This window comes from Plutella xylostella, chromosome 7 (genome assembly GCF_932276165.1).
Source record: "Plutella xylostella chromosome 7, ilPluXylo3.1, whole genome shotgun sequence".
NCBI lineage: Eukaryota > Metazoa > Arthropoda > Insecta > Lepidoptera > Plutellidae > Plutella > Plutella xylostella.
In genome coordinates this window covers 2,112,534-2,133,256 of record NC_063987.1, presented here as the reverse complement: position 1 = coordinate 2,133,256, position 20,723 = coordinate 2,112,534, and the positions used below count along the sequence as shown (strand labels likewise).

At 39.8% G+C, this 20,723-nt stretch overlaps 1 protein-coding gene and 1 long non-coding RNA gene across 3 annotated transcripts; both read right to left on the bottom strand.

The window, feature by feature from the left end:
• Positions 1 to 1,761: 1,761 nt before the first annotated feature.
• Positions 1,762 to 20,376, bottom strand: LOC119690346 (general transcription factor IIH subunit 1). Its single transcript, XM_048622106.1, has 11 exons — positions 19,905 to 20,376; positions 19,020 to 19,221; positions 17,971 to 18,107; positions 17,541 to 17,742; positions 17,085 to 17,190; positions 14,337 to 14,465; positions 11,654 to 11,914; positions 10,212 to 10,310; positions 8,748 to 8,874; positions 7,917 to 8,110; positions 1,762 to 2,576 (listed from the first exon to the last, which is right to left on the bottom strand). Exons 1-11 carry the CDS (start codon positions 20,056 to 20,058, stop codon positions 2,454 to 2,456), a joined length of 1,734 nt encoding a protein of 577 aa, XP_048478063.1. The 5' UTR covers positions 20,059 to 20,376; the 3' UTR covers positions 1,762 to 2,453.
• LOC125488744 lies at positions 15,164 to 16,460 on the bottom strand. 2 transcript variants are annotated; one of them, XR_007266459.1, is made up of 3 exons: positions 16,009 to 16,460; positions 15,731 to 15,904; positions 15,164 to 15,560 (listed from the first exon to the last, which is right to left on the bottom strand). It is a non-coding gene; the product is annotated as an uncharacterized LOC125488744 (long non-coding RNA). The 2 variants fall into 2 exon arrangements; XR_007266458.1 differs by having other exon boundaries at positions 15,731 to 16,460.
• Positions 20,377 to 20,723: the final 347 nt, after the last annotated feature.

Below are 20,723 nucleotides of genomic sequence, written 5' to 3'. Positions count from 1 at the left end.
GCGGCTACGGCGACTGCAGGTGGTTACTCAGGCTTCGTTGGTGAGCCCTTGTATGGCTAACATGACCAACCTTGGCAGTAAACGTTCGTCTGCATATGCCAAAATCACTGATGAATAGCGCACGTTACTCGATACCTTCTAAATAAGTCACTCATAATGATGGCTGATGATGATGATGACCGTGCTAGCAATAGTGCAGGCGGTTCCACTGAGCATAAAATCTCTTCCCAGACAGGGGGCGTTTGGATCTGGCAACCAGAACAGGAGTGCCAGGTGTGCGCAGCGATGCAGGTGGGACAACACAGCCGCCAGGGCAGGAGTACATGGCTGGGTCTATGCAGCGATGCAGGTAGCACAAACCGGTGGCCAGGGCCAGGACCGGGTGTACGCTGCGATGCAGGTGGCACAAAACGGTGGCCAGGGCCAGGACCGGGTGTACAGCCGCCAGGGCAGGAGTGCATGGCTGGGTCTATTCAGCGATGCAGGTACCACAAACCGGTGGCCAGGGCCAGGACCGGGTGTACGCTGCGATGCAGGTGGCACGAGACGGCGGCCAGCGCAGGAGCACAGGGCCGGGTGTATGCTGCGATGCAGGTGGCACGAACCGGTGCCCAGGGCAGGAGCGCAGGGCCGGGTGTACGCTGCGATGCAGGTGCCACGAGACGGCGGCCAGCGCGGGAGCACAGGGCCGGGTGCAGGTTACACGAAACTTCAATTTCACCGAATCGGCCTGCCTACCCTCAGCGGGTAGGTACCGGCGGATCACATTACTCGCCGCACATGCCACAATGTCCCAACATACTGAAACTCGGAGCCACGTGCTTCCTGTAAAAAATCCTATGACGGTCCTGGAAAGATCCTCTTTGTAAAGCCTTACATAAGCTATAATCAAGTGCATTATTGTAATAGCAAAGTTGTTATCAACTGTTTTCTAAAAATATTAGAAATTGAGGGTAGAAAAATATATTTTTATTATTTTTTCCTGTATAAAATTAACATATGCTTTACTTAAAGCGGTCATTAATGTAAGTATCTAGCTCAAGCGCCACTAGTAGGACCGGAATATGTGATCAATCATCACCACGACTATTGAATCGGACCCTACTGCGTGGGATAAAAACCCCAAGCGCCGGAGCATTATGACCAGTGGCTGAGCTTTTAAAAGCAGTAAATAATAGCATTTTACTCACGGCTTATCAACTCAAACCTTCGTTGCGAAATCCTCAGCAATGGCTGCGTGCGCAGCAGCCGGCAGGCCCCGCGCCGCCTGGTCCGCATCACGCTACAGCTCCCGGCAGCGAGGACTCCGCAAATTCAATATTATATTTTTCCCCGTCGGAGCGAAGCCGACGAGAACCGTGGCTACATTGAGCCATTTTGCCGAAGTGTTCACTTCAAAAATCAAAAACCAACTGAGGCGCGCGGGCGACTCACTCTATTTATATAGGCACCCGCACCTTGCAAATAAAGGTGGAGAGAAAAATGGACTTTATTTAACTGTCACTGTGACCCTTATGATGCCGAACACGGAGAAAGTCGAAACGCCATATCTCACAATGTTTAACTAGGTTTCAGATAGGCTCAGACTACATAATAAACCTTAAACTGATTATTTAAAATTCTAAACTCGGATATCAGTCTGTTGGCTTTGAAAGCGTGAGAAATGTGTGAAGGAAGCTTTAGTGTAGAAAGTATTTAATGATATGCAGTGAACATTGATGAAAACTATACAGGAGTTATTCTGAGCATTGAAAAAAGTTAAACATAAATTACGAATTTAATTGTTAACCACTCATTCAGAATAATCCATAATGCCCGTATACAAAGAAGCACAGAACATTTCAGTTATAATATGATTTGGTGTATCAAAAATGCATTTATTACTTCCATCCTAAATAAAATTATTAATTAAATACCTAAGTACAGATTGAAATACCTAACTTCGGCTGAAAATGCTACAAACATAGGAAGGACATAGGGTAAAATGCTTTCTAAAGCCCAGTTAGGTATTACAAGCTTCACATTTTAAACTTCTACTTAAATTATGTTAGGCATTCACAGACTGTACCAATAGAACTGGTTTCACTGGTCTAATGTGGATTAATATTGAATTGCCCAGACTGGAAAAGTGGCTGAATTGCAACGAATATGCATAAAATACTTAACATCTTTGAAATTTCTGGTATTGACATGGTACGTCGTTATTCGGGCTAACAGTTTAACAAAACAAGGGCCTTTCAACAAAAACTTAGACAGTATTTAACAGGTGTTTAGCGCTGTCAAACGCCTACAAAATCTGTCAAATTTCGTTTTAAACACTTGTTAAACAGTGTTTAAAGTTTTTTTGTGGTAGTACAGCAAATGTTTAAAACCCGTTGCAAACTTATCGTGTCGGACCCTAGACAATATTAACCAGCTCAAAGTTGAACGACATCTAGTGGTGTAGTCGAGTACTACCGTAGTTTGCCTTGCCGTTGCTGCCAAGTCACGTATTTCGCGCACGCGGTGTCGATCATCTGGTTCATGTGTTTCGTCAGAGATGTCGCTAGCGGCGTCAGATCGCGAAGCATTTTTTCCTGCAAGAAATCAATAATCAACGTTAAAATCCCTGAAATTCAGAACTAAAAGTCGCATAGCTTTTGAACGGCTAGGCCAATTTTGATACAATATGTCTAAGAACGCTCGGGGCAACATTATCTACGATCCTAAAAACCAAACGAAAATCGATTCAGCCGTTTGGACGCTAACACATACTCGTAACACCGCTCTTTTCCCCTCGCTGGTTAAAAATAACATACGCTGAGTTGCAGATAGGAACTATAAGCTAATGTCGGCATTAAATCTACGCCTGTCGCTTTCTGTCCGTATACTGTCAAAGCAAGGCAGCAATACTTTCAGGACGACATTAGATAGATAGATAAAGTACTCTTTATTTGTACACCAACAAATAATTAACAATTTTACATATAAACACTTAACTAGAGGTACAAAAGGCGGCCTTATCGCTTATAACCATCTCATTCAGACAACCTTTGGCTTATGAGCTTAAAGTTCCATTCTGCAACTCAGCAATAGCTCTAGCTTACCTCAAAAGGCCATAGCTGTGCCTGAGCCGAGTGCCTCATATAACTTGGTCGCTCTACCACTATTGTCTTTTCGGTTAAAAATACACACACAGCTCACCTCAAAAGGCCTTAGTTTGACGTGTCTAAACCTGCTGGCGCCTCATAGAACTGGCTCGCTCTGGCGCTGTTGTTTTCTCCCTCCACCACGCTGGAGCCAGGCTGGGGGAAGCACCTCCAGAGTTCCCGCAGTAGTTCACCGCCGGAGAGGTACATACGGCGGAGGGAGGGTTTCACGTGCACCGTTAAATCTAGATTTAGTGTCTAATCTCGATTTAGTGTCTAATCTCGATTTAGTGTCTAATTTCGATTTAGTGTCTAATCTCGATTTAGTGTCAAAATTTTATATGGACAGACGTTTCTTAAATCGACATTTGACACTAAATCTAGATTTAATATGTTGGTGCAAGTGGCGCTAAATTTATGCCATAAATCGAGATTTAACACTAAATCTAGATTTAATAATATGTTGGTGCAACTGGCCTTATAATCGATTCGGCCGTTTGGGAGCTACGCTACCACAGACGCTAACACATACACAGACACCTCAACCTTATAACACCGCTCCTTTTCTCACCTCAAACGGCCGTAGCTTGACGTGTCTAAACCTGCTGGCGCCTCATAGAACTGGCTCGCTCTGGCGCTGTTGTCTTCTCCCTCCACCACGCTGGAGCCAGGCTGGGGGAAGCACCTCCAGAGTTCCCGCAGTAGTTCACCGCCGGAGAGGTACATACGGCGGAGGGAGGGTTTCACGTGCACCGTTAAATCTAGATTTAGTGTCTAATCTCGATTTAGTGTCTAATCTCGATTTAGTGTCTAATCTCGATTTAGTGTCTAATCTCGATTTAAGAAACGTCAATCCATATAAAAGACACTAAATCGAAATTTAACACTAAATCTAGATTTAATATGTCGGTGCCAGTGGCCCTTAGTGTCTAATCTCGATTTAAGAAACGTCAATCCATATAAAATGTGATACTAAATCGAGATTTAACACTAAATCTAGATTTAATATGTTGGTGCAACTGGCCTTATAATCGATTCAGCCGTTTAAGACGGTGTACTTACCACAGACAAACACACATACACTTCCACGTTATAACACCGCTCTTTTTCTCACCTCAAACGGCCGTAGCTTGACGTGTCTAAACCTGCGCAGCGCCTCATAGAACTGGCTCGCTCTGGCGCTGTTGTCTTCTCCCTCCACCACGCTGGAGCCAGGCTGGGGGAAGCACCTCCAGAGTTCCCGCAGTAGTTCACCGCCGGAGAGGTACATACGGCGGAGGGAGGGTTTCACGTGCACCGTTAAATCTAGATTTAGTGTCTAAACTCGATTTAAGAAACTTACGGCCACTTGCACCAACATATTAAATCCTGATTTAGTGTCTAATCTCGATTTAGTGTCTAATCTCGATTTAGTGTCTAATCTCGATTTAGTGTCTAATCTCGATTTAGTGTCTAATCTCGATTTAGTGTCTAATCTCGATTTAGTGTCTAATCTCGATTTAGTGTCTAATCTCGATTTAGTGTCTAATCTCGATTTAGTGTCTAATCTCGATTTAGTGTCTAATCTCGATTTAGTGTCTAATCTCGATTTAGTGTCAAATTTTATATGGGCTGACGTTTCTTAAATCGACATTTGACACTAAATCTAGATTTAATATGTTTCTGCAAGTGACCCTAAATCTTGATTTAACATGTTGGTGCAAGTGGCCCTATAACTTTTAAACGGCGGATAAGCCGATTTTGATAAAATACGGCTAAGAAGAAGCGGTTTAACATTAACCTAAAAAACAAACGAAAATCGATTCACCCGTTTAGGACGGTGTACTTACCACAGACACACACACACACACTTCAACCTTATAACACCGCTCTTTTTCTCACCTCAAACGGCCGTAGCTTGACGTGTCTAAACCTGCGCAGCGCCTCATAGAACTGGCTCGCTCTGGCGCTGTTGTCTTCTCCCTCCACCACGCTGGAGCCAGGCTGGGGGAAGCACCTCCAGAGTTCCCGCAGTAGTTCACCGCCGGAGAGGTACATACGGCGGAGGGAGGGTTTCACGTGCACCGTTAAATCTAGATTTAGTGTCTAATCTCGATTTAGTGTCTAATCTCGATTTAGTGTCTAATCTAATAACATTACGGTTCGGCCGTTTAGGAGCTACGCGACCACCGATATATACCTACACACAGACACACACACACTCCAACCTTATAACACCACTATTTTCTCACCTCAAACGGCCTTAGCTTGACGTGTCTAAACCTGCGCAGCGCCTCATAGAACTGGCTCGCTCTGGCGCTGTTGTCTTCTCCCTCCACCACGCTGGAGCCAGGCTGGGGGAAGCACCTCCAGAGTTCCCGCAGTAGTTCACCGCCGGAGAGGTACATACGACGGAGGGAGGGTTTCACGTGCACCGTTAAATCTAGATTTAGTGTCTAATCTCGATTTAGTGTCTAATCTCGATTTAGTGTCTAATCTAATAACATTACGGTTCGGCCGTTTAGGAGCTACGCGACCACCGATATATACCTACACACAGACACACACACACTCCAACCTTATAACACCACTATTTTCTCACCTCAAACGGCCTTAGCTTGACGTGTCTAAACCTGCGCAGCGCCTCATAGAACTGGCTCGCTCTGGCGCTGTTGTCTTCTCCCTCCACCACGCTGGAGCCAGGCTGGGGGAAGCACCTCCAGAGTTCCCGCAGTAGTTCACCGCCGGAGAGGTACATACGGTGCAGGGAGGGTTTCACGTGCACCGTTAAATCTAGATTTAGTGTCTAAACTCGATTTAAGAAACTTAATACGGAAGTTTCTTAAATTCAGTTTAGACACTAAATTTATGCCATAAATCGAGATTTAATACTAAATCTAGATTTAGTGTCTAATCTCAATTTAAGAAACGTCAGTCCATATAAAATTTGACACTAAATCTAGATTTAACACTAAATCGAGATTTAATATGTTGGTGCAAGTGGCCCTAAACGGTTAAGCCGATTTTGATAAAATACTCGGGGTTTCATTATCTATGACTCTAAAACCCAAATGAAAATCGACCGACACCGACATATGTACACAGACACACAGACACACACACTTATAACACCGCTCGTTTTCTCACCTCAAACGGCCTTAGCTTGACGTGTCTAAACCTGCGCAGCGCCTCATAGAACTGGCTCGCTCTGGCGCTGTTGTCTTCTCCCTCCACCACGCTGGAGCCAGGCTGGGGGAAGCACCTCCAGAGTTCCCGCAGCAGTTCACCGTCGGAGAGGTACATACGGCGGAGGGAGGGTTTCACATGCAGTGTTTAATCTAGATTTAGTGTCTAATCTCGATTTAGTGTCTAATCTCGATTAAGTGTCTAATCTCGATTTAGTGTCTAATCTCGATTTAGTGTCTAATCTCGATTTAGTGTCTAATCTCGATTAAGTGTCTAATCTCGATTTAGTGTCTAATCTCGATTTAGTGTCTAATTAAGATTTAATATGTTGGTGCAAGTGGCCTTGTAACGCCGATTTAGATAAAAAATTACTAAGAACACTCGAGGTTACATTATCTATGACCCTAAAAAACCAAAATCAAAATCGGTTCAGCCGTTTAGGAGCTACGCTACCACCGACCTACCTATACACAGACACACATACACTTCAACCTTATAACACCACTAATTTTCTCACCTCAAACGGCCTAAGCTTGACGTGTCTAAACCTGCGCAGCGCCTCATAGAACTGGCTCGCTCTGGCGCTGTTGTCTTCTCCCTCCACCACGCTGGAGCCAGGCTGGGGCTTCCCCCAGCTGGGGCTTCCCCACGCTGGAGCCAGGCTGGGGCTTCCCCCAGCCTGGCTCCAGCGTGGTGGAGGTTCCTCCAGAGTTCCCGCAGTAGTTCACCGCCGGAGAGGTACATACGGCGGAGGGAGGGTTTCACGTGCACCGTTAAATCTAGATTTTAGTTTCTAATCTCGATTTAAGTGTCTAATCTCGATTTAGTGTCTAATCTCGATTTAGTGTCAAATTTTATATGGACTGACGTTTCTTAAATCGACATTTGACACTAAATCTAGATTTAACACTAAATCTAGATTTAATATGTTGGTGCAAGTGGCCCTTATGGCATAAATCGGGATTTAACACTAAATCTAGATTTAATATGTTGGTGCAAGTGGCCCTATAACTTTTAAACGGAGCCGATTTTGATAAAATACGGCTTTGACTTTGACAGACAGATACACATACACTCCAACCTTATAACACCACTATTTTCTCACCTCAAAAGGCCTTAGCTTGACGTGTCTGAACCTGCGCAGCGCCTCATAGAACTGGCTCGCTCTGGCGCTGTTGTCTTCTCCCTCCACCACGCTGGAGCCAGGCTGGGGGAAGCACCTCCAGAGTTCCCGCAGTAGTTCACCGCCGGAGAGGTACATACGGCGGAGGGAGGGTTTCACGTGCACCGTTAAATCTAGATTTAGTGTCTAATCTCGATTTAAGAAACTTAATATGGAAGTTTCTTAAATCCAGTTTAGACACTAAGGGCCACTTGGAGAAACATATTAAATCTAGATTTAGTGTCAAATCTCGATTTAAGAAACGTCAATCCATATAAAAGACACTAAATCTAAAATTTAACACTAAATCTAGATTTAATATGTTGGTGCAAGTGGCCCTTATGGCATAAATCGGAATTTAACACTAAATCTAGATTTAATATGTTGGTGCAAGTGGCCCTATAACTTTGACAGACAGATACACATACACTTCAACATTATAACACCACTATTTTTCTCACCTCAAACGGCCTTAGCTTGACGTGTCTAAACCTGCGCAGCGCCTCATAGAACTGGCTCGCTCTGGCGCTGTTGTCTTCTCCCTCCACCACGCTGGAGCCAGGCTGGGGGAAGCACCTCCAGAGTTCCCGCAGTAGTTCACCGCCGGAGAGGTACATACGGTGCAGGTCCGATTTGACGTCTGGGGGTATTAGTTCTGGAATGGGAGTTGGGGGGGTTTAGTTAAAAATATGATATACAATACAATATTATGCTCACGAGTCATGACTGTAAGAAAGGGTACTCAGAGGTGACTCAAAAGCGAATCATCCGCTTTTCGCTGTAGATTTTGCACTCAAGTGATGGCTCGCGAGCGGCAGCCGTATCGAGGTTCTTGAATTTGTTGATTGACACTTAGGGAACACATCTAGAATCCAGTTGCAGACATAGTTGCCCGAGCACAGGATTCGAAACCTCCGTTTACGTTGCGTATCGTCAAATGTCACTGTCAAAATGCAAGGCAAATTTGTTAGTTCCAAAAGTGGCATTTGTTTTTTCCATGTTAGGTGGAATTTCACCAAACGCTAAACGTATTTAGTAGCCTGTCATACGTCTGTCAGTTAGTACAAAATGTATTTAAAATTTGATTTAAATACGTTTAGCGTTTGGTAAAAGTGACCCTTCGTGTAGATTGGAAAATAGTATCGAATCCTATGCTCGCTCTAGCCACACAGGTTTCCTAACGATGTTTTCCTTCACCATAAGAATATGTGATATTATTTTCTTCATTCGTCTTCCCAAATCCCTCCATTAATAACCCTTCCACATATCCTATAACATATTTCAGTACTCACGTGCATACATGGCATGAGAAGGGTCCCTCATCAGAGCGCCGCCGGGACTGAGTTCCCCTAGGGCCGCCACCGCCGCGGCGGCTGATAGACGCACGGGGCGCACGCACTGTTGCCCGTGGGACCACGCCTGGGGAATGGAGATTTGGTAATAGTAATCGAATGAGGATAAAATGTTGAGATGTACTGTAGTAGATATAAAGTAATAGGAGGTTCACTTAAGCGGACATTCTTTATAAAGTTTCTTTATAAAGTTAAAGAGTTCCTTCACCCAGCATCCGTTTTAGAATTTCCGATTTATCATAAAATTATGTTTCTATTCGGCAGTGGCTTACTATTATGGAGATCACACGGGTTCCGCTCATCTCGCATAATCTTTATTGACCAAAACTCATTTCGCATAACTCGTATGGTCTAAACTTTTTTGGCCGAACCATCACTTTGCCAAGACTTATGTGGCATAAGGCTCGTTTCGTCTAAAACTCTTTAGGCACAATCTTTAAACACCTAAGTTTCGTTTGCTCAAATTTATGTTCGTCTATACCTATGTATAATCTTGTTTCTCGTAATGTTATCTTAATAAATAATTTATTATAAGTATGTAGTAAATGTACAAATTGTGGTATTTTTCTCCTACATCCCGAAAATCACGATATTGTATGATCAAAAAATCGAAAGTTAACGACCAATATAATTATTACAAACCCCATGAGATCGAAACCTAAAAATAGGTGCGACGACGAGCAAAGCGAGGAGGAGCGTGTTAGGTGCACATGTTCATCAAAACCAAAGCGGAGCGCAGCGAAGCGGAGCGGAGCGTTTTCCAAACAGCGGAAACAATACAAGGCACCAGTTTGCGCTATGTAGGGAGACGCTCCGTTAAAGTTAAAGCCAAACGAATATTATTACTTTGTATAAACCTAATAAACCTATGCCATAGCATTATTAGGCTATTCAAGATTTGGCCATACCATTATTAGGCTAAACAATGTTATGCGAAAAAACTTTTTACTAAACGAGATTTATGCCATACGATTTTCGGCGTAACGAGACTTTGACCAAACGTTACTATGCAATACGAGATTAGGCAAATAAATCTTATGCCAAAAAAGGTAGAACCAGATCACACATTTTACTGAATCCAAACCGCCAAATAGTAACTTATCCTATAAATCGGATGTTGCGTTAATGAACCGTCTATCGTCTTAAACATACTCAGTCACACCCAGGAATCGAACCCGGGAGGTAGATGTAACTTATCATGGTGAATTTGGACTAAACCCCAGTTTAGTCTGTTAGATCATTACCACCCACCCCTATTACACTGTAATGTCATCAATTATACGTCATCTCCATATTAAATTCTTGACAGATGTGTGAAAAGTCTTGTTATGATGAGTAATCCCTTGTTATGATCTAACAGAGTATGGTGAAACTGGGGCTAAATTATAAATAAGGAACATTTACCTGACATATCGACGCGAGAGCAGACAGCGGCGGCGGGTTGGAGCCTTTTGTACTCGACTGTTGAATTTGTGAACTCGGACCTAATAAATATCTTTCTACCTGCAAATTTACATAAAAGAACATGTTGGTTTTGAAATTGAACATAAATAAACTATGAAAGATGAAACAGTACCCGTATTACGAAAAACCGCAGCATATTCTATTCGATAGTCTATTCGAAAGTGCTGTCAACCTGTCAACAACAAAATGGCGGTGTATAGATTTGCGAAAGTTTGACAGCTATCATTCCATAGGTCATTGTCAGAATAATATTATGTACTCTGTGGTCATTCTTTTCGAAACTCATTCGAAAGGTAAAAAGTGTTCGAAAGTGCTGTCAAGTTGACAGTAGTCGCACTCGCATTCGATTCTATTCGTTAGCTCGAATTTTCATGATACGGGTACAGTACTCAAAATGGTGGACTCTAGCGGAAACGAACAAAGGAATAAAACTTTATTTCATTATAAAATTCAAAATAAAATTCAATTCAAAACATTGATAACGTGCACAAATGAAGAAACAATATGAAAATGGCGGCTATGAAATAAGTAAAGAGTAACATACAATTAATATTAGAAGATATCTGATATGAGTCTATCCACCATTTTCATATACCTACTACGGGTTCCGCTCATCTCGCATAATCTTTATTGACCAAAACTCATTTCGCATAACTCGAATGGTCTAAACTTTTTTGGCCGAACCATCACTTTGCCAAGACTTATGTGGCATAAGGCTCGTTTCGTCTAAAACTCTTTAGGCACAATCTTTAAACACCTAAGTTTCGTTTGCTCAAATTTATGTTCGTCTATACCTATGTATAATCTTGTTTCTCCTAATGTTATCTTAATAAATAATATATTAAGTATGTAGTAAATGTACAAATTGTGGTATTTTTCTCCTACATCCCGAAAATCACGATATTGTATGATCAAAAAATCGAAAGTTAACGACCAATATAATTATTACAAACCCCATGAGATCAAAACCTAAAAATAGGTGCGACGACGAGCAAAGCGAGGAGGAGCGTGTTAGGTGCACATGTTCATCAAAACCAAAGCGGAGCGCAGCGAAGCGGAGCGGAGCGTTTTCCAAACAGCGGAAACAATACAAGTCACCAGTTTGCGCTATGTAGGGAGACGCTCCGTCAAAGTTAAAGCCAAACGAATATTATTACTTTGTATAAACCTATGCCATAGCATTATTAGGCTATTCAAGATTTGGCCATACCATTATTAGGCTAAACAATGTTATGCGAAATAACTTTTTACTAAACGAGATTTATGCCATACGATTTTCGGCGTAACGAGACTTTGACCAAACGTTACTATGCAATACGAGATTAGGCAAATAAATCTTATGCCAAAAAAGGTAGAACCACCTACTACAACTGATAACTCACCTTAGACAATTTCAATTCCTGAACATCTTCAGGCTCCCCCGTGCCTTCCAAGTCTTCATAATGTATTTTCTCTAACAACCTCTGTTTCTTTTCTAACGGTTCGTTTTTACATTCACTATTGCTATCCTCTGCTGGCCTCTTCTCTCCTATGCCATTTGTATTTGTCTCTTTCACTCCGTTTTCCGTCGGTTTGCTATTCGTTTTATTGTTATTACTACTATTACTATTAGAACTACTTGATTTCTGACTAGCTTTTAGCACCTGTGGAAGGAAATAAAATTGTATTGGTTAATAAATTGTTGTTTTAGATGTTAGGAATCTCTTTTCAGTTATAGCTCTTAAAATAGAGTCTGGAGTGGCACCGGGCTGGCCATGTATGTCAAAAAACCGATGTAAAAATTTAAATGAGACAGGTTATCGGTAGGAGCCGTAAAGAAACCAGTAGTAGACGACCAACGGTAGCCGGTAGTGTAAGGCGGATGATGTTGACATTATGAATTGGCATCTTGAGACCACAATAGCAGGAAATTATACCTATCTAAATTTTCAGCTTAAGCACAGAATAATAACTAGTACCAGGTACAGAAGCCCATCTTCGCAATGGCCTGCAAAGAAATATGACTCCATCCCATAAGCAATAAGATCTAATTTAGATCGCGTTCCGGCCGCACACGTTTTTATTTACTTACCTACCAATTAATTTTTGAGGGAATATGCGCCTTATTTCACTGGACTACGGTGCATGATAAGTTATACGTGGTTATACGCATTGAAAAAGAAGCCACCTTAGGGTTGCCTCAGCACCACAGACTACAACGTTTAGGCCGGGGTCTCCTATTTACTCCGTAAGTCGCGTCAAGTGTCACCGCCGTAGGCCGCGTCACGATGCTCACTACATTTACGCGCCAACGTCGGCGTGTGAGGGAGACCGCATCAGTACATTTCTATAGTGAGCATTGTGACGCGGCCTACGGCGTGACGCTGGACGCGCCCTTCGGCGTAAATAGGAGACCGCGGCCTTACTAAGCAACGGACTGACTTTGTAAAAAGAATGTCATGTTTTAAAACAAAATTAATTTGAATTTAGAATACAAAGCTATTCCAAACTTTTTTTCTATTGGAAATAACCAGTAAAAACAATAACAATTTCATAGTTAAGATATTTTGAAGTACATAAAATATGTATGAATACCTAAAACATTTAATTTTGTGAAAACATGTTTTTTTTTCGTTATAATTTATATTATGGATATAATTTATATTATGATACAGAACGTGTTAGTTTCGTTAAGCACTAATCCCACTCAGCGCACATTTTATAATCGATTCATTAATGCATTTTGAAGGTAGTTGTGTCTGTAAATTTAATACTTTAACGAAAACAAAATTGGAATAGACTTTGTTCAACGTGGAGAAAAAAAAGGGTTTGTAGTTCGGATTAATTTCATTTCAAATAAGGAACGTAGAAGAAATCAATAAAATACTTAGGACGTCTTGCACAACAAAGTTAAATAAAATTAAATCTATGACCTCTTGCTCTGACATTATACTGTCAGAGCAAGAGACAAACTATTCGATTTACGATTATAACACCAAGAAAGCTTTTACTTGCCAAAAACGAGCAATTCGTACAATGGTTAGGATTCCACCATGGGAGTCGTGTCGGGAACATTTCGTTCGGTTAGGCATACTGACAGTTCCATGTCTGTATATTTTTGTCTTGCTTACCAAGCTAGCAAAGAACCTACCGAGATTTGAATCTCCCGAAAATAAAACTGCGCGTAATAAAACTAGGAGGAAAGACATACGCATAGATACTGTGCACCCAACTCTGCAAGTCGCAAAACACAGTGCGAGATACCAGGCAATCACTTTATATAATAAACTTCCTTCACACCTAAAACAAATTGATAAAATAGCTTCATTCAAAAATACATTACAAAAACATCTATTGGAAAAGTGCTTCTACACAATAGACGAATTTTTAAATGACTAATATTTTTATTTTATTTTTATTTGTAGTTATTGTATTATTATTTGACATGATTATTTTTTTTTTTAAATCGACATTTTAATTTTTAGATAATGTTTAAAATTAAATTTATTTTATTACAATTTGAATTAATTAATTTACTTATCTTCTATTGTTTTATTATTATTATTATTATTTTTACTATTGTTAATTATTAATATCTCATGTGTAAATTACCCTTGAAAATTGTATTTTTTAGAATTAAGTTAGAATTAAGTCCCCATTGTAATTTCAAATATGACAGCATGTTGTGAATGAATAAATAAATGAAATGAAATGAAATATTTAATTTTATTTAACTTTGTTGTGCAAGACGCCCTTAGATTAGTTTTACCTGTCAGCATCTTTTGGTAATCTAAAAAAAATTAAATTTGGATCACGATCCGTATTTAAGCAATTAAATACGGCACAGTATTTTTTAGCTGCTTTTTTTCTTTTTATGTCCATTTTTCTATTCATAATTTTTAATAAATACCTAAATACGACATTTATAAACTAGTACAAAATAGGAACAAATAGCGCGCGCGTGTATCGTCTTCCGCTTGCGGCAGCCGACTAGATTTGCCCCATCGATGGGGCAGGCGCCAGGCTGGCGCCTGCGCCGCCCATGCGCGGAGTGACACAGGCCTGGCTTAAGTAAGTAAATCTCACCATGATAGAGTGTTGGTTGAACCGCTTGATCATGTTCCGGTGCACGGCGCCGCTGTCCGCCCGCTGTTCTGGAGCGTCGTCCTCGTGCGGGAGTAGGGGCACCCGTTCGGTGAACTGGGGGAGGTCCACCTGGAACAAGTATAGAATAGATTATAATATTATTATCTTTGTTGGTCAGCAAAATAACAGAAGTCAAACATTTTTTATACAGGTGGACAGGATCTTTATACAATCTTCTTCTTATCGTGTCGACAACAAACCAACAAAGTCGCTTAATAAAACCTACATACATGCCCAGGAGCGTGATTCGTGTCACAAAAAACCCCATCGCTTTCATCTCGTTTTCAGATTTTTACGAACGAGGTGTCAAATTGCGATTCACATGGCACTAAAACCCAAGCTACATAGTAAGATCGTTTCGAGATCGCAAAATGAATGAACGAATGGAGAATGACGCGATTCATGTCATTTTTGTTGAACTTTTTGATATCGCCTATCTGTCATATTTTGACGTTTAAGCGATTTTAAACTTTCGAAGAAAAGGGTGAAATTGTAAGATCGTTTTCAGAAAAAATACCTACTGCTAACAGTGAAATTGACCATGTACGCATCTCTCCAACATCTTAAAGCCATTTTTCAGCCGGACAGCCGTCCCTACGAGATACGTTTCCATCTTTACCGAATTCGTAATTTTCCTTTATAGTAAGCTGGTATTAGTGATATTTATTTGATTGGCGTGGGTTTTAGCCTGAGGCCCTCGCAGAATGAGGAAGAATATTTTTCCCTCAGTGTGCAAATTGTAAGTTAATGAATTAAACACATTGTAATGCATGTCTATTTTATTTATTGATAGAACTAATAAATTCTATGAATTATCACAAATACATATATTAGGTCCCTTTACCACTTAATAAAGCTACAGATAATGGCAATCAAAGATTAAATTGTCTTATTTTTTCTCATATTCTCTCTTATAGGTTGACTGTTACAAAATGCTTTTAGCCTTGTGTATAGTTATTAATACTTATATAATACAATATTTTGTTAACAATTATTAAACTATTATTGTATATAGGAACTTAGGTAATCAGTAATCACAGGTGCTCCTCTGTTTGAATTGACGCATGAAGAAGAGGAAGAAGAGAGGCGTGAGGCCATTGAAGGCCAGGCGCAGGGACGGGATCCTCCCGCGCACCGCCAGTCTTGATTGTTCCTTTCATTAGCCTAGAAAAGACAAAATCAAAAGTTCAGTATGATATTGTTCTAAAAAATTACAGACACTAACAAAACTACACTGTAACATAAATATTCAACATCAGTTTTCCTAACACATTATTGGGGTAGCAATGAAGTTAAATTCTATTCTATTATTTAGCCAAACATTTAGGAATAACCTTTTTCCATATGAGGAGCCCCTGCTCAAGAAGCCTCTCATTGACTGCAGCCTGTCTGTTCATTGCTTCAGCTATTCATTGTGAGGGCTGAAGCCGTGGCCCTCTCATAACGCACTTGCTCCATCTGCAACTCAAGCACATCGGCTGCTGCTTGGGTTCATCTCGTTCATGATTCTAAAACAATTCAAACAGAAATTGGATACATTGTAAATTACAATACCTTCTTGACTACAACCGGTTATATTTCCAAAAAAATAGGTTAATACATTGATACTTACATGTCTCAGTCGTATTTCTCTAAGTTAGTTAAACTTCCTTTCTTCTTATTTTCCAAAAAAACTACGTTGATACGAAAATGAGCAAAGAAAATCAATGTTTTTATGTAGAAAACATGGCGGCTGTCAAAAGTGCCACAGGTTATGAATTTCTTCAACGTTGAATTAAAAAGCCGTTTCTTGATACTTGCTATCGACACTAATTCCAACAAAATATATTGTAGGAACAAAATTATTTAAAACAATTAGTGGTAGTATTTATAATTTTTGCATGGCAATTAAAAAAATATAGTTTCATTCATTTCACTCAAGCCATCCCAATACGAACTAGCGATATGAAAACGAGATCAAAGTATGTGTGTTATGAATCGCGTTTTTGAACATTGCGGATTTCATCTCGTAACTCGTTCGTATCGCTTTACAAATATTTCGGTTGAGATGTGAATCGCGCCCCAGAACTGGGCTTTATACGATAATACAATACAATACTCTTTATCTGCACCAAAATATGAAGAAATGCAAAAATAAAATTTGAAAATAAAAACAGTACAAAAGGCGGCCTTATTGCTTATAGCAATCTCTGCCAGACAACCATTGGATAAGAAGAGAATTTATACAGGGTGTTGCAAAATGATTATACTAAGCCGAAACATACATTGCTGCACATGTAGGTTTCGGTATATCTAAGCCCGAAAACGAAATCAGAATTTCAAAATTCGCAAATTAATTTTTTATCCTTTTCTCCCTTTTTTATCCGACTGCCGAAGGAGGAGGGTAATGTTTAGCGTATGAATTTCAAGTAAAAAGTAACCTGTGTTGTGTCAATCTAGGGTATCAACTCAGCTTATTTCATGCAAAATTTTATAAAAATCGGTTGGGCCGGTTGTGCCGTAAAAATGAATGAACATTAATTTGCAGCATCCACGCCAGGCCAAGCCACGATGTTTCAATAGCTTACAAACACTAGAGATAGAAGCAAAAAAGAGAATATTTGTATGGAACCCAACAGTTGGTATAAAGGATGCTTTACGCTATTAGAAAAATTAGAGAATTAAGAGAGAAGAATTTCGCTATCTTACCGTAAGATCCAATGTAGTATGTTTCATGGCAGACGCGATGGATTGGTCGTCTAGTTTAGCGCATTCACCAAACAAGTCTTTACTAGATGATGATGCTATACGGTCCCTGGAAAATTAGAAAGCTTTAATAAGCTTTTTTTCATACACATAAAATCTTCTTCAACAAAGGATTGTCACTGTAGTAAAAGGATTATTGTGTGGACCCTGTCCACCAGAAGTATTATAATATCCATGTACATGAGGAGCCAAAAAAACCACTTGAGGATATTCATCATCCATCACGACCCATCACATCCCCACTGCTGGGCTTTCAATGAAGGAAGGGTTTTTATTTAGGCCTAGTCTTTTAGCCTAGTTTTCTGTTCCTCAAGAATAATTTTGTTTCGAAAAATGACACAGGAACCGCATATTTCTATTGGACCTATAATTTTAATATTCAAAAGCCTACTAACTCACCTATGAAAATAATGTGATTGAAAAAATTTGGTCCAGAACTCAGCTTCAGTCATTTTCTTGGGCACATAATCTATGTGTTTCTTCCTCACAGCCGGGTACGTTTTGAATATCGCATCTATTATGTCCTGCGTTAGGTTATATTTTAGCCCATTGCAGCCATCTGTTTGTGGCTGTATATCCGCTAGAAACGCTCCAGACACACCTGGGAATAAATGGTATTGTAAAATGTACTGTCGTGATTAGGTTTTAAGAGATATACATTATTGGCTAGCATCTTACGCAACACGCAGCCTTATTTAAGCAATATCGAGAAATATAAAACAATAAAACACTTCCAGGGAATTAGTGGCCTTATCCTTATCACTACCATACATCCTCTGGCTTAGTCACATAATATAATAGAGGTATTATAGTAAACCTTAAAACTTACCGACTTCTTGTTTAATACTATTAGATTCAGTATAATGTTTTAATGTGGGTGTGTTCCAATATTCTTCACTATTTATCACCTTTGATATCACTAAGTCTTCATATAAATGCTTTAATATAGGATGAAGGGACAATAATCTGAAAAAGATGAACAAAATTATTATATTACTTACATCATGGAGATGGAGATCCTTATGTTAATAAATAAATAAATAAATAAATCATCAGAACATAATTTAATTTCATAATGATGGGTGTGATAATCCTTGAATCAAAAATTTAAAGAGACTGCTTTATTCCTGAAAGTTTCATATCAGCTTAATATAGAGTTCCATGTGGGACTTCAAGGGAAAAAGTAGCCTATAGCGCTAAAGCTGTAGCATTGTAATAATATTTTTTGAAAACTGTTTGAGTTTGTGTCATACAAACATACAGCCATATCTTTCATATTTACCATAATATTATTAAATGCTAGTTGCATCATCTAAGCACAATAATATTAACACCCACCAACTCTACCTAACTATGTACTTGTTACCTCATCACAGTCACTTTTCACAATGATGGATGGAAAGAAGGGAAAAGAAAGGTAAAGAAAATATTATCAGCTCAACCAACTTACAACATACTTACTTGTTATACTTATTATGGCTGCATAGAGCATGGAAGGCCAGACTCTTTTCTTAATCATGTAATAAAGTTCCCTAACCCTTTGACCATTCCACTAACCACTCTACCAATCAAAAACCCATTTTCATATACAATAACTTTGTCCCCAACACCCAAGATTAACAAAATGGAAGAGGAATGCTATGCTATGTCTATGTCATCATCAGGTCCTACTAATCAGGGGACATGGGCTCAAAAAGTAGATTTCCACTCTATACCTTGTTTCACGGGGAAAGACATCTGACAGGACCCTTATTACATTCGAATAAGGGGAGTTATTGCTTGTATCAGCTGTCTTTCCTCGTGGAAAAAGGTATAATTGCTCCTGTGCCACTATTGCTTTGTGCAATTATGAATTTAATAATACTAATAATGACATACTTAGACTTCATCTCAAGCTCCCCATCAATCTGCCTCTTGAACTTGGGCAGTAGATCCTGGAGCAGCATCTTGACCTGGTCGCGGTCCTTGGCCTGCTGCTCCGCGCCGGCCGGGTTCACGAAGTGGAACGTTGAGCATGTGCCGTCGTGTAGGACCACTTGTAACTGGACTTTGGGTTTGCCAGCCGGTGAGATTTTCTGAGCTGCAATGGTTTGTTGTTTGTTACAGAGGATTGGTTGTAGTTATAGTAATAATTATTTAAAACTAATTAAAGGTTAGGGTAGGGACAAAGATGCAAGGGGATATGTGGGTAAGTTTCATAAACCTTTTTGTTTTGAAGAGTACTGTAGCACATCAGATCCCACAAGGATAGAAGATAAGGGAGTATAGAGCTCAAACATGTTATGATATTAATGGCAAGTTAATTGAGAGATCCAAGTGTAGGGAACAGTCCTGACACACAAATGTAGAATAAGAAAATGGGATACATGGGTTACTAATACAATACATTATAGGTACATTTCAAGTTTCCACATGGTTAGCCAATCATAAAACATCTTTGTAAAATAATTCCTAGCATTATTCATACCAGCTTACTTTAGGAACTGTGGCCTATGGCCTATTTTAATAACTATCATTACTGATTACTGATAATCTTACACACAAAAAGTGTATGCAAGTAACCTGTTAAAAATTTCTAATAGCAGTTAGATAGCATTGTACTACTCCAGTGTGGAACTGAAAATTACATTTTAACGCCTTTTAAGACTCTTAATCAGCTTAAATCTAAGAATGAAACTGATGCGAGAGAAACTGTACTAAACCACGGCTCGCTACTTCTCAATAGTAAAGTTTGACTTATAAATACAGTATTTTTACACTTACTTTTAATATCAGCATATTTATGTGAGACAGCCACCGTGTCTCGGTGCTCCAGCATCCAGGCTAGCCTCTGGTTCATCACATACAGAGTTCCATCACCCTTCTTATACCTCACATAGCCAATACTTAGCAGAACATCTTCTGATGAAGTAGTCATTGTTAGCTTCTAATACAATATATGCTATAAAATTCACCGTTTCTTGGCCGTTGCTTCTTGCTTGGGACAATACAAAATTATTGAAGAAAATACAAAATTTTATGGCAAAAGTCAGCACCCTGAAGGCAAGTTTTGAGTATCAGTTGAGTAGGGTTTTATGAGCCAAATGGCAAGTAAACGTGTTGGTCACGCTGAAAAAGGTGTATTTTTGTGCACATTCGCTTTGTTTTGTTAGAAATGTGAAGTTAAATAAAATTCGCTCAACAAAACGCACATCAAGCATTTGCGGTTTTTGACAAACTGACAAATATTTTTTTTATTCAGTATTGCCATATTAAAGCTCTTGATAAATTATGAAAATAAAGTGAGATGGTTTCAGAGCCACGCGGTTGCAACCCCAACTCTACAATATCAAAGAGAAAGTTTATCTGCTTGGCCATAATGGGATGTGCACCTTGATGGACTATGGTGAAATAATATGGCCATCCGCGTAGATCAATGATGAATTTCTTTCGTCATTGGCGTATATAGGCTAACAATGTTGCCCTTCAGTTTCTGCTGATAGCATACAAGTAGCCAAAAGTTAAATAACTATATACTACTGTAATATAAACTATGTATTTGATAGTAAAATTATAACTCTCTCGTGTAGCAAACTAAGATTA

Excerpts from the sequence above, each read along its gene's own strand:
- LOC119690346 (XM_048622106.1), bottom strand. The coding sequence starts at position 20,058 with ATGACTACTTCATCAGAAGATGTTCTGCTAAGTATTGGCTATGTGAGG. Across the intron at positions 14,466-17,084 it reads ATACTACATTGGATCTTACG|GTGGACCTCCCCCAGTTCAC; the intron begins GTAAGATAGCGA and ends TACTTGTTCCAG. Across the intron at positions 2,577-7,916 it reads TCAAGCTAAGGCCGTTTGAG|GAAAAAATGCTTCGCGATCT; the intron begins GTGAGAAAAATA and ends GATTTCTTGCAG.